We start from the raw sequence: 13,565 nt of genomic DNA, 5'->3' as shown, positions 1-13,565 counted from the left end.
ATTAGCCTATCATTAATATATGTATATCACTCAATGCGCTTATACAAAGTATGTCTTAGTAGTTGAGCCGATTTTAATCATATATATAATTACAAACTTGCAATAACATAATAGTAACAATGTAATAACAACATAGTATAATTTAGAAAATGCACATCAAATTGATAGCCCTTTGCGCTAATCAGAAACAAAATAAAGTAGCTTTTAGCCTCAAAAAGGTTGGTGACCCCTGCTTTAGATTTCAACTGGTGTCCTTATGCCTTACTATTAAAATATAGTTTCATTACTAGTACACACCGCGTTGGGTGGACAGTCTAGGGCGTTCCCGGGGTGTACCCGGGGGAGTGTCTGGGGTCGTGACCCCTCCCATTACCCAAACCCCTTTGCGTACTTGATTAGAAATCATTAAAAAAACATAAAATATGGGGAAAATGTAAAAGTTGACAGGTATGTTATTGCAAAGCGCAACATATTAGTATTGGGAATTCTGGTTCTTTTTAGAGCAACAGCACTTTCAGCTAAACGCCCAACAACTCCGATTTTTTTGTTGCTTCATCCAATATACTACCAATAATAATAATGTATTATGCATTAAATGAATAAATAAAAATGTATTATGTATCATATTATGCTAGCCTTTATTTTTTCACTCAACAGTGAACTTAACTAATTTAAACGTTTTTATACTAAACAACTTGAAGTCAAGCAACAAAGAATTCCTGAAAAACAAACTAAAAAATAAAAAACATTAACTATTCAATGCCACAAAAAACTTTTAGATACAAGAACTTTTAACTATTTACAATTAAACTGTATATTCAAATAACACAGAGCTTCTGAAAAACATGCAACAATATAAATTAAAATCTGTATAACGGTAACAAAAAAATATTAGTCTATACTGAATATTGGGATTTAGGAACACAAAGTGCTAAGCTTTGAGGGACTGATTCAGATTCTTCTGTCTTGTGGTAAACAATGTACAATGTTTTGGAGCCATTTATATAATTAAAATGGGTCAAAATGAAGATTTTCCTGCCTTGACTCATGTTTTTAAATTTCCTTTCTGTCCCCCATACAGCAATCTCTCTTGAAAAGTTTCTGTGCTCAATGTGCTGCTGCAACACTCCCCAAAACACCTTCCTCCTCTGCTCAGTGAACAAAAACACGCAAAGTAAACAATCAAGCAAATGACCAAAAGTGAGTGAGAGGCCCAAAAAATATACAAGTTTGAGACCCCGGCAAGGACCAATGAGACCCTGGCGGCCGGCCAGGGTTTTTATACAGTAGGGGAAACACTTTTGTACCATAAGTCAAATTTTACTGTACAGTGGAAAACCTTTGTCATTTGATCTGTTGAATATACAATATAAATGGAATAAATGATGTAAGGGCCTTCCACATCCAGCAGTGAGTTTGCGTGTCAACAACAAGGATACCCTGATGAAGAGATGACGTGGTGGATGAAGTAACAGTGGTCAAGGAGATAACAGAGATAGATCTATGTATATGATGGTAAACGAAAGAGAGGAGAGGGACAAGCATCTCGGCCCCCGCCCACCCTCTGCCGTGTTGGGTAAACACCGCCTGTCTGTATCCATGGAGACAAACTCAGGCTTGGAATGAGACAGAGAGGAGAGGTGCGAGGTGGAGGCGGTTCGCCGAAAAACAAGGTCATCGCGCTATCCTTTCTCTCCTTCCGCTCCGCGACTTGGCATCAACAAAGGGATGTTATGTAACAGCTATTTATACTCGTGCACCCCTTCACCCCATTTCATGTCACGCAGCGCCACATGCGAAAGCAAACGGAGCGGCTCCCTTCTCCTTCACCTCCATCACCCTGTCTTGTTATATTTCCACAATGGGAGCGTGAGTGTTAGTTTTTTCGTACTTTTCACAACGCAAATCAATGCACACCTGCAGCGTGTGTTGTTGCAAAAAGAACTGCTGAGGAGGAATCACAGTTTGTCAAAGCAATGCTGGCGTGAGAAAAGTGAGAAAAGCCGTAAAGCTCATCTACCTTTTTAATGCCGAATCCTACTTTTTTCACTGATTACCACAAAGGGGCAACTGGTTTGATATGCAGTTCTATAACATATAATTGTCTTTACTGTCATTGATAACATTATGGTGAGACATTAGACATGGCACTCAACGGTAATCATGGAATAATGACTTCAAATAGAAAAGTACGATTAAGGACTGTCAGGATAAAATAGGTAAAAATAATTGCAAAGTAGTGCTTAGAAAATAGCAAAGTTGTAATAATAGAACAATGAAAAAAATAGTGCATTGTAACAATATTACAATAATAAGTAGTGCAATATCCCAATACAGTGGGACCTCGCTACTTCGCGGTTCGACGTTCGCGGCTTCAGAGCTTCGCGGTCTGTAATGGTTAAAAAAAAAAATAATTAAATTAAAAAAAAAAAAAAAAAAAATTCGCGGAAGTCACTCCCGGGCCGCGCGACGGAGCGAGTTCGGCGGACGTGCCGTCACCCTAAAAAGGATAAGCGGTGCAGATAATGAGATGAGACTTTTTTTTTTTTTAAGGTGCGCCGCTACTTCGCGGATTTTCACTTATCGCGGGTGGTTTTGGTCCCCATTAACCGCGATAACCGAGGTCTTACTGTAAACCCAAATATGTCACAAGACATATTTTCATTTTTTATGCTTGTTTAGGGTGGTGATGGCCCTGGGGAAGAAACTGTCTCTGAGCCTGTTTTTCCTCATTTCAGGGGACAGTAGTGCCTACCAGAGGACAACAGGTCAGGGGGTTAGAAAGGTCCTTTATGATGTTGATGGTGCTGCAATATCGCAAAATAACGACTCGTTATGTTATTAATATGCCATTATTATGTTATTGCCAGATTTTAAGGACAATAAGTAGGTATAAAATAGGCTCAATCAAACCCCTAAAACATCTTCCTCATAAATTATAGGCTTGTTTTAAAAATTGTTTTGGAAAAAATTATCATCTATTTAAGGTCACTGATCTTGTCAATGATTTTGCATATTAGTCCAGAATTCAATTTCTTAGAAATTCACAATCCATTTTCACAGGCTTGAGCATTTTTTTTAACAAATTAAATTAAATTTCTAAACTTTTTATTTTTCACTTTTAAAAAAGAACTATTGTACAGTTAAAAAACTATTAAGCAAATCAGAAAGCAGAACACAATGCAAATCCTTAAAGTCGCGAAACTGAAAATTAAACCGCATTATAGTGAGGGATTACTGTTAACGCAAACGGTTAATTGATTACCACACATTTCAAGATTCATTTTGAGTACTGAGTAGTTCTCCGTCAATCAATTACAGCCCTGGGAGCATTTGCAGTAGGTGTGTGCAGGGCAGCGATGACCTTCTGTGTGCTTTGAAGGTCAATAAATCATCAAACAGAGTTACGACGGTCAACCTAACATCTCATGAAACCAAAGGTTAACTTGGGTTGACTAAGTTCATAAGAAAATGTGAGGATGTGAAAATAAGGAAGGTTAATTGTCGCTGAACCTATTTGGTTAGTCAAGTCCTGTTTAATATATACAGTCATCGTCAACATTAAATATAGGTAATGAAAATATATTGTTTACCTAGGGAGGGGGGATTTTTGCACTGTATAGATAAGGGGTCTCCAACCTTTTTCTAGCTGAGAGCTACTTTTTGTTACTAATTAGTGCAAAGGGAACCCAGTTTGAAATGACTTTCTAAAATGGCAAACTTATCATGTTATTACTGTGTTGTTACTGTGTTATTATCAAGTTAATTATTGGAAGGATGATTAAGTAGACTCAGTGAACCACTATAAACATTCCTTTAAAAGACAAATCACAATGACCCAGCACTGGTGGGCCATCTTCAGAAGAGGTCAGTGGGCAGCTCAGCTGTCCTTAGAGGGCACCTTGCACACCCCTGGTATAGATGTTTAAATTAAACAAAAAATTGTTGATAATTGTGAGAAAGAAACTCCAGTTCTACTCCAAATCCTCTTCCACATCCCTCTTCAGTCTCCACCGTTCTCCCCACTGGCCCAGTTCCGGAAGCTAGGCATGACCCACTTTAGGTCGGGCGAGAGAAGTCAAGGGTGTGGGGAGAGGCGGCAGGAATGTTGGGAAGGCTGAGACATTCCTCATTGTTCATTCACACAGGCTTTATGTAACAAGCCCGTCACGTGACGGGGCTTCTTGCCGCAGCCGTGGGAAGCTAAAGCATTATCTCCACCGCAGTAGCGGCTTCCTCGCTGTAATCTGATTACGCGAACCCCGTGATTGTGCAATGACCCGTAGATGGGCAGACAGATCACAAGACCCGCATCAAAGGACACACAAGCTACATCGTTGGATAGAAACAGACCAAATATGACGACCAACCAATTAAAAAAATTTAAGGGCCATGAGAACTCATTCCTGCAAAGCACCGGGTAAAATAACTGATCTTTTTGTGATATTATTACGCAAAATATGTCACGTTAGAAGCTAGCGTACACTAACGCTTAGTCAATATTTCAGACAGGTTAGCTAGAGTTAGCATTCTAGTCACTGGCAATAGCGACATGAGCGCTAATGTTGCAGACATTAAAGACACTGCCACAATCATGTATCTAAGATCTCTTCTTTCAAAGCATGAGGTCAACCAGAATTTCTTTTAACTAGTACCTTTATATTATTTCAGTGATTTATATCTCCTTTATATTTATAATCCACCTCATGATTATTTAATAGAGTGAAATTATTTACTTTGTGATAAAATCACCAGACTCCTTGGTACATGGTTGTAAACTAGGAAGTTTTTAGTTGGAAGTCCTTGAGTCTAATCAGTACTAGCCAGACACAGTCTGAACAAAGGATTGGTGTGAAGCTTGGATTTGGGGCATTTTCTACTGACTTATGTTTTGAATTTGTCATAGCTTGCTGTTTCGGCCCTCAAGTATATAAGTGATTGAGAAATATTTTAAAACGCACTTGTAAAACACAGTATTGTTCTGCACTCACACATTCCCAGAACGTTCTGTTTTGATAATCATTTTTATTGTAATAAAAACATCAACTGCTCCGACAGCACTTCTTTCACCCGTCTGGTCTTGTGACACAGATGTTGATTCCAACACACGGAGGAAGGAAAAGTCTGTCCTTCTTTACACTGTAGTTTCTACCAGTAGGGACAGGAGTGCTAATATTAGCGGCTAGTTTTGCAGACACAGCTACTAGCAATAGCCTTTTAGTCTCAATGATATCAGCTAGCAATACTGATACTGCTGTTGGGATAAAAATGTTTTAATGCAGCACTTTAAAGGTGGTGTCCGTAACTTATACTTGCTGACGCCATCCTCTGGCTGAAATCATCATTGCAGCCTCTGTGAAGCAGCCTGTATGCCGCGTGCACATTCATGTCTCTTAGACACGCTCGAATAAACTCTTTTTTTCATCTTTTTGGGGATTTGGGTTGGCATTTGGACTGTATTTGAACAGGGTTTTTCTTACTTTCACAATTCTCATCCTCCAACAAATGAAAACAACCACTACGCGTGTTAAATAACTCTCCACCACAACCACCTCTCCCCCCGCCTTTTTTCGTCCAGCCGAATGCGCCGGGTGGCTGGAACACCAATGATAAAAAGGAGATAAAAGCAGATGGCTGCGGTGAAAAAAAAAGACTCTTTGAACTCCGTTGGGCATTGTAAACACATAATAGAGAAAATATCTATTTTAAACTTTTTAAGGACACCTCAAACTATGCACCACACCTTTAAGAGAACCATTGAGCTATATATAGAAAGTAATAACACCAATGAAAATCTTTAACTACTTAATCATAAATATGAGCAAGTGCGTAAACGACTAAAATAAATCAAAAAATGGTTAGTAAATAATAAGTAGACAGGAGATTGCAGATTCATAGAGGACAAAGCAGAGAAATTCAGTAAGCTCAAATGTTTTTATGTGTATGCAAATATTTCCCATTAAATTGTAGAATCAGTGGGCTTTATGCCTCGTCTCATGCCATGGGAGGGGCATTAAATGCCACCTTATTTAATGTGCATTTAAAGCTTTGGTGGCACACTGACCCATATACTTGTAGAACTGTGCATTTTACTGCCTATAAAAAGGCAGTAGAAAAAATATATATACACACACACATATATACATATACATATATATACATATATATACACATATATATATATACACATATATACACATATATATATATACACATATATATATACATATATATACACATATATACACATATATATACATATATATACACATATATATACATATATATACATATATATACACATATATATACATATATGCCTGCTGCTTTGGGTTGAGTTAAACCTGCACACTGGGTCAGACTGACCTGGATGGTGGTGTTTCCGCCCTCTAGCAAAGCGATGGCCAACAAAATGCTTTCCTGGAAAACTCTATCGCTGGTGGTGTTCATGATGAGGTCAATCACCAGATCAGAGGCTCCTTCTTTGTCCAGGTGGCACTGCACCTCTGCTAGGCTCATTTCCCCACGACTTAGACCCCCTGGGCCCCCTAACGCTATGGAACAACACAGACAACGACAGAGAGGAGAGAGGCAACTAATATTTTTACATTTGTATGAGCGGTAACACAAAACAAATGATAAGTTCTGTTTGTTTGATTCACACGGTTAATAAGGTGCATATTTATGTTACTTTGGTTACAGTTTGCAGTGGTTAACTAGACATGCCTCGGCAATTCTGCAAATGATAAACACAGTTTTTAATCTGAAGCCGAAATTTCCATAATGGTCAAACAAAAATTGGACCATGGATCACTACTCACCTCTCTACAAATGACTATTTCAGGGGTCACCATACTTTTTGGAGGTGAAAGCTATTTTTTTTTTGTTAGCGATTAGCATGAAGGGCAACTAGTTTGATATATATTTCTGAAATAATAAGTTACTACTATGTTGCCGCTATGTTGGTCTAGTCAGGTGGATGTAACATGGCGAAGACCAAAGAGCTGTCCAAAGACACCAGAGACAAAATTGTACACCTCCACAAGGCTGGAAAGGGCTACGGGGCAATTGTCAAGCAGCTTCGTGAAAATAGGTCCTCTGTTGAAGCAATCATTAGAAAATGGAAGAAGCTAAACATGACAGGCAATCTCAATCGAAGTGGAGCCCGTGCAAGATATCACCTCTTGGGGTGTCAATGATTCTAAGAAAGGTGAGGAATCAGCCCAAAACTACACAACAGGAGTTGGTCAATGAGGTGAAAAAGCTGGGACCACCGTTTCCAAGGCTACTGTAGGTAATACACTAAGACGTCACGGTTTGAAATCATGCATGGCACGAAAGGTTCCGTTAATTAAACCATTACACGTCAAGGTCTTTCTCAAGTTTGCATATGACCATTTGGATGATACAGAATCATGGGAGAAGGTTTTGTGGTCAAATGAGACCAAAATAGAACTGTTTGGTCATAATTCCATGAAGTGTGTTTGGAGGAAGAAGAATGAAGAGTACAATCCGAAGAACACCATCCCTACTGTGAAGTGTGGGGGTGGTAGCATCATGCATGAGGGTGTTTTTCTGCACATGGGACAGGACGAGTACACGGGATTAAAGAGAGTATGACTGGGGCCGTATATTGTGAGATTTTGGTAAACAACCTCCTTCCCTCAGTCAGAGCAATAAGGATGGGTCGTGGCTAGGTCTTCCAACACAACGACCCGAAACACACAGCCATGAAAATCAAGGAGTGTCTCAGTAAGAAGCACATCAAGGTTTTAGCATGGCCCAGACAGTCTCCAGACCTGGAGCCAATCGAAAATCTTTGGAGGGAGCTCAAACTCAGTGTTTCTCAGCAACAGCTCAGAAACCTGACTGACCTAGGGAAGATCTGTGTAGAGGAGTGGGCCAAGATCCATCCTGCAGTGTGTGTAAACCTGGTGAAAGACTACTGGAAACGTTTGACCTCAAACAAAGGCTACTGTACCAAATGTTATCATTTATTTTCTCAGGTGTTCAAATACTTATTTGCAGCTGTATCACACAAATAAATCATTAAAAAAACCTACATTGTGATTTCTGGATTTTTCTTTCTAGTTTATCTCTCTCACAGTGGACAAGCACCTACGATGAAAATTTCAGAACCCTCCATGATTTCTAAGTGGGAGAAATAGCAAAATAGCAGGGTGTTCAAATACTAATATTCTTCACTGGAAGTCAAAGTTCCCTTTTAATGTAACTAGACTGGATTAGTTAACAAAGGTAAATCAGATATTTATAAATAAATCATATAAATTGGACACCTATTGACAGAGTCGGAGTGCTACGTTATTGTGACCACAGGCGGCAATACAATGACTGCGTTATCAAAGAGTGATAGGTTTGTGGGGCTGGCTGTGCTCAAAGGGCAGGTCTGTGCACAACTTTGAAAGCGATAAGAGCTCAGGGTCAGACAGATAGACCACTCTATCCTTGCATAACACAACGAGAGACATATGTTTTACTATGACTACATGAGGCATGCGTATTTTTGGGCTAAAAAATAGATAAGGATGCATTCTAGATGGACTTGCTATCTTCTAGTGCTCTCATCAATGGCCCTTTACACATACAAACTCTAAAATAAAAATGTTCACGTGTCTGCGAAGAAGTGGTTAAAATGAAGCACCTGACTGTTTTTTGCCGGGTCCCACAGGGCTGAGGGGGCCACTGCCGAATGACGTCAAGCTGTCCCTCCGCCCACCGCTCCGGTGGAAGTTGCCATAGTAACGGTTCACCAGAATCTGCCTCAGCGCCTCGCCCTATCAGAGGCAAAGGGAAAATGCGACGGCATGATTGCGGCCATGCGGCGGGAGGGCTGGTTAGGTAACACGGGACAGTCATCATCCAGCTTGCGCTTCATCAAAACACAAAGTCATTGACGTCACTTTTGTTTAAGCGTCTTAAACGAAAACTTTTTCAAAGGTTTAAACGTGAGCTGAACACACATTTCAGGGACCTAAATGCTTTACCAAATAGATTTCTTTTAAGTTAGGCAATAAAAGTGGAGTGTTCTTCCCCACAATTATGCAAATATTTTGAAAAATATTTCACACGCCGGGAGACCTAGGAAATTTAATCTTAAAACTGACCCATTTGGCTTGTTTGCGTGTATAGCTGTGATGTCCTTGAAGGCAGATAACACTTTCAAAACTGAGAATCCCATTAACTCAACATATAAGGCCGGCCCGAAACAGACGATTGCAGTAAACAGTGATTGCATACCACACATTTTTGCATGCAGGTAGGCGATTGTGGCTTTTCAGTTGCGTTTTTCTCCGCGTGTGATGCTGTTGGTATAATTTTGTCCGTCTAGCTGGCCATTAGCATTGGGGCAGCTGAGTTTTCTTGTTTTGTTTGCTCCGGGTTGGTGCTCGTTAGCTGCCTACGGGTGTTGTTTGGCTGGCTAGCCTGCCACTAGCCTTCAGTTTTGTCGTGTCCCTAAGTTTATTCCTGGCTGGTTTATCGCTGTAGCCGCTTTTTGTAGTTGTTTCCCAGTTATCCTGGCTAGTTACCAGGGGGTTTTGATTAGCTAGACTGGCGTTAGCGCCTGTTTTTCTTTGTTCCTTGGTTTACTTATTCTTGGCCGGCTTTGCGTTTGTCACTATAGCCGTTGCGGCTTTTCGTTGGTGGTTTGCGGGTAGCTTGGTTGCTCAGTGCATGTTTATTGGCTTGTTTATTCCCTGCCAGCTCCACGCCTATCGCCATAGCGGCTTTTCATTGTTTGTTCCTGGTTAGCCTGGGAGCTCACCTTTATGTATTTTGATTGGCTAGCCGGGGCGTTAGCACCAGTTTTTCCGGGTTCCCTGGTATGTTTAATTCGGGCTGACTTTGCGCCTGTCGCTAGACCCGCTGCTCTCTTTTGTTGATCAGTCCCGGTAAGCCCCCTGTTGACAGCTCTCTGTGTTATTTTCTTTTGCCAGTTAACCCTTTTTTGGCTGCTTGCCCTTTGTTGTACCATTACTGCATCCACCTGCGACACTACACCTAGGCATTCTCTATAAAAGCGATCAAAAAAATAAAAAAAATATATCAATATTGTGACTGGCTTGCTAGGGCGTCAGTCTTTCTCAAAAGACAAGGCATGCTGGAATATACAGATTTTGTATATATTATATTATATTATATTATGTACATACACATATGTATTTTCCCCCCAACACATTTACTATTTCCTCACATTTTGCACGTGAAAACATTTGGGATTTGGGATTACCTCTGAACAAAAACTTTTCCAAAAAGGTTTAAACACAAGCAAAACACACATTTCAGCTTATTAAACACCCACTGGGCCGAGACTGACCGTTATAGTCAGTGACCAGGCGTAATGACATTTAAGGATGCGTTCTTGGCTAAGATTGACCCGAGTCTCTCACAATATGACTCATCAACTGTTGAGCATCGGGGAAGAAGCATGCACGACTTTGCCGTAGTCATAGTGACGGGAGCCCGTAGCTACCTAACGAGACCTCTCATGGGACGGCTCGACGGAAATGAGAGAGGATGTGCAAGTGCGCATGCGCAAGATTAGCCCGTTACGTGACCAGTCTGAAAAACGGTGTGGTCCCCAATTATTATGCAAGACCGGCTCCTCCACTTGGGCTCCAAAAGGGCGAGGAAAGATTAGGCGATTAAAGTGTGATGAGCAATAAACTATGCATTGATTGCTTTTAAATACAAGAGCAACAGCAAATTGATTAGTCGACAAAGAGTTGTTTATCAAAGCAATCGCCGGCAATTTGTACAATCGTTTGTCTTGAAACCTTTTGGTCTAGAACAGGGGTCTCAAACACGGAGCCTCGGAGCGCTATATAAATGCAGATCATTTCATTTCATTTCTCGGTCAATTGCATAAGTTTGAGGCCCCCGCCTTAATATATAAAAGTTTAATGTAAGTGCAGCCCACAAGAATGATTGATTAATGTGTTACTGATTGATGTATTTTCATATTTTATATCTTATTTTGTCAAGGAAGTGCAAAAAAATTCCATATTTGTGAACAGCGGAAGAACTTTTTATGTGGAAAACCCCATTTAGCCCAACCTCACCTGGACCTGAGTTCCAGTGGCCCCCAAGTCAATCATTTTAAGACCACTGGTTTGGAGGCTCTCCGACTCCTTGTCATCTCAGCTTCTTAATTGTTAATAGTTTTGAATTTAACAATGAACTTGTATGGAATCCAAATCAAACATTTTGCATGGTTAAAATATTTTTCATTTAATACGGCAGCCCTCAAATGTGGGTGTTTTCTGTTTTTTTTTTACAAAATTATTTAAAAGATGATTCATGACTTGACTTGACTATAAAAATTATTATTTTGGAGGTAAACATTTTCCAATTAGTTTTACTGAAATAAGCCAAAGTTTCTGACACGGGATGGTACAAAGCAATAATTGTTAGTTTTTATGGAATGGTGATTTAAACCGAGATTGTGTATAATTAAAAACCTTCTAGTGGTGAAAAAATACTTAATTCATTGAAAAAAATAATATTAAGTAAAAGTAGTAAAAAGCCCACATTAAACCACACCCCCACATTGCATATTACCATATTTTTATTACATTGAGTATTTTATATAGCACTATCTAAATACTCTATATCAACACGTTACATTGGGTATTTATGTATTATATTCCTTTTTTTTATTATTGTTTTATTTTTTTAACACAAGGACACTGCTGGAAGTGTGAATTTCCCTTCGGGGATGAATAAAGTATCTATCTATCTATCTATTAACTAGAATAATGAGCGAACATATATGATCTATAATATAAACATGCTTTTTTGTTAAAATACTCAAAAGGTCGAGAAATCTTTATTTATTTATTTACATAACATGCGACTCACTTAGAGGGAACCAAAATGATTGGTCAATATGTTGCTGCTATGGGTACCTTTAACATACCTGTCAACCTACACGGCTACATGCCTATACAAACTGTGCCATTTTCCCTTACAAAATAATCTTACACCATATTTTTTTTTCAGAATGATGCATGATGGGAAATCCCCAGGCGGCCGGCAGACGCATGCGCAGTTGCATCAAACCGCTCGCTTTGTTTGCAACGAAAAGGACGATACCGAGATAGAGGCTACCGCGGCAAACTCGTTAGACTTGATTGATTTGCCGTTTCGTGATAGTCGGTGTTTACCGGATGGTATCCATAATTGACAAATTTGCGTTTTTCCATACAGATTTTCTTGTACGTCGTACACGTCTTAAAATGCATAATAAACGTACTTTGTACGGCAAAAACGTACAGGTTGACAGGTAAGCTTTTAAAACCCTAAAACTTGAGATAAAAAATTACGCGATCTGGTCACTCAAGTCCCTGTAGTTTGTGTTCTACCTTGTCTTTGTATCACTTGTTTTCCCCTTTAAACTAAAGTTGTTTGAGAACACAGAATTTAAAATGATTTTTTTTTTTTTATTATTATTATTTTTATTATTGACATATATTAAGATATATTTATATGTTAATTAGGATTAATAAACGATTAATCATGTATTAAAATAGCCGTTTTTTGTAGCCCTACTTTTCACCATAAAAATAGAAATTATTTAATCACAGAAAACTAATGTTTTAGATGGTAATATAAATTCTGCATTTGTATGATTACTTTCTAATTTTATCAACATTTTGATGCAAATCGCCACGCTCCAAAATTGAAATTGATACTTGCTGACTTGACTCAAGCTGTGGTGCAGCTGCTGACTCTCACAAACTTGTCTTATGATTGTTTTGCCGTTAGGCCTGTCTGACCTCGGCCTTTCTCTCTGAAGTAATTGGTTATGGATGACATAGCACCTTCACAACAGGGCTTTATTTCAAACATATATAAAAATGAGCTGCCAGTGTAGATAATGTCCTTAATTCATGCATAATCAATATACGGCAACCTTATCGAAAATGATAGCTGTATGGTTTACAAAATACACTATTTGCCATGGTGTGCTACAGTTAAGTGCACATACCCTTTTTTGGTCCTCCAGCAACTTCTCAGGCTGGTTCTGATCCAGCTGGTGGGTGCAGTGATGAATGTTAGGCCAAATAGATTCAAAGCACAGCGGTTAATATTCATGCATCTAGTTAAAAACACAGCAAAATGAAATAATTCCATGCAAAAGGTCATGCAAAGGTATGCTCAGGTGGGTTTGTACAGCTTTTGCTACAGGCAATTGCATGCAGGGAGCTGCTTCTTAATCCCAATCCAAAAAATAACCCAATTTGGGTCAGGAGAGAACAGATACACTAGTTAAATTACTTTCACCAAGCTCTGGCTTGTTTTACTCAAACAATCACAAGAATCGGGTCAATTAGTTTTAAACAACTGCATAATACAACATGTTGACTAGATCAGAACAAAAATACACAAATCTTAAACTCTAAAGACAATTGTGTAAAAAATGGGACCAACCTAATATAAGGGTCAATTTTGACCCTTTTTTCCTGGATCGTTTTACATAAAACGACCTAATGTTTGGGTTGTTCTTATAAAATTGGCACAGACCATCTATCTAGTATAAAGGA

At 39.1% G+C, this 13,565-nt stretch overlaps 1 protein-coding gene across 3 annotated transcripts in view; it reads right to left on the bottom strand.

Moving 5' to 3' along the window:
* The window catches only part of LOC148364527 (inositol 1,4,5-trisphosphate-gated calcium channel ITPR1-like), an 86,991-nt gene that overhangs the window by 33,483 nt on the left and 39,943 nt on the right, over positions 1-13,565 (bottom strand). For all 3 annotated transcript variants that reach the window (XM_088338667.1, XM_088338669.1, XM_088338668.1), the window contains 3 exons: positions 13,010-13,054; positions 8,663-8,795; positions 6,367-6,554 (listed from right to left, as the gene is read on the bottom strand). In XM_088338667.1, coding sequence (XP_088194793.1) covers positions 6,367-6,554; positions 8,663-8,795; positions 13,010-13,054 — 366 coding nt within the window. The remainder of the gene's footprint in view (positions 1-6,366; positions 6,555-8,662; positions 8,796-13,009; positions 13,055-13,565) is intronic.

This window comes from Urocampus carinirostris, chromosome 6 (genome assembly GCF_059441175.1).
Source record: "Urocampus carinirostris isolate Australia breed hairy pipefish chromosome 6, RoL_Ucar_1.0, whole genome shotgun sequence".
Taxonomy (NCBI): domain Eukaryota; kingdom Metazoa; phylum Chordata; class Actinopteri; order Syngnathiformes; family Syngnathidae; genus Urocampus; species Urocampus carinirostris.
Note: the sequence above shows the minus strand (reverse complement) of the source record. Positions and strands in the feature narration are given on the sequence as shown.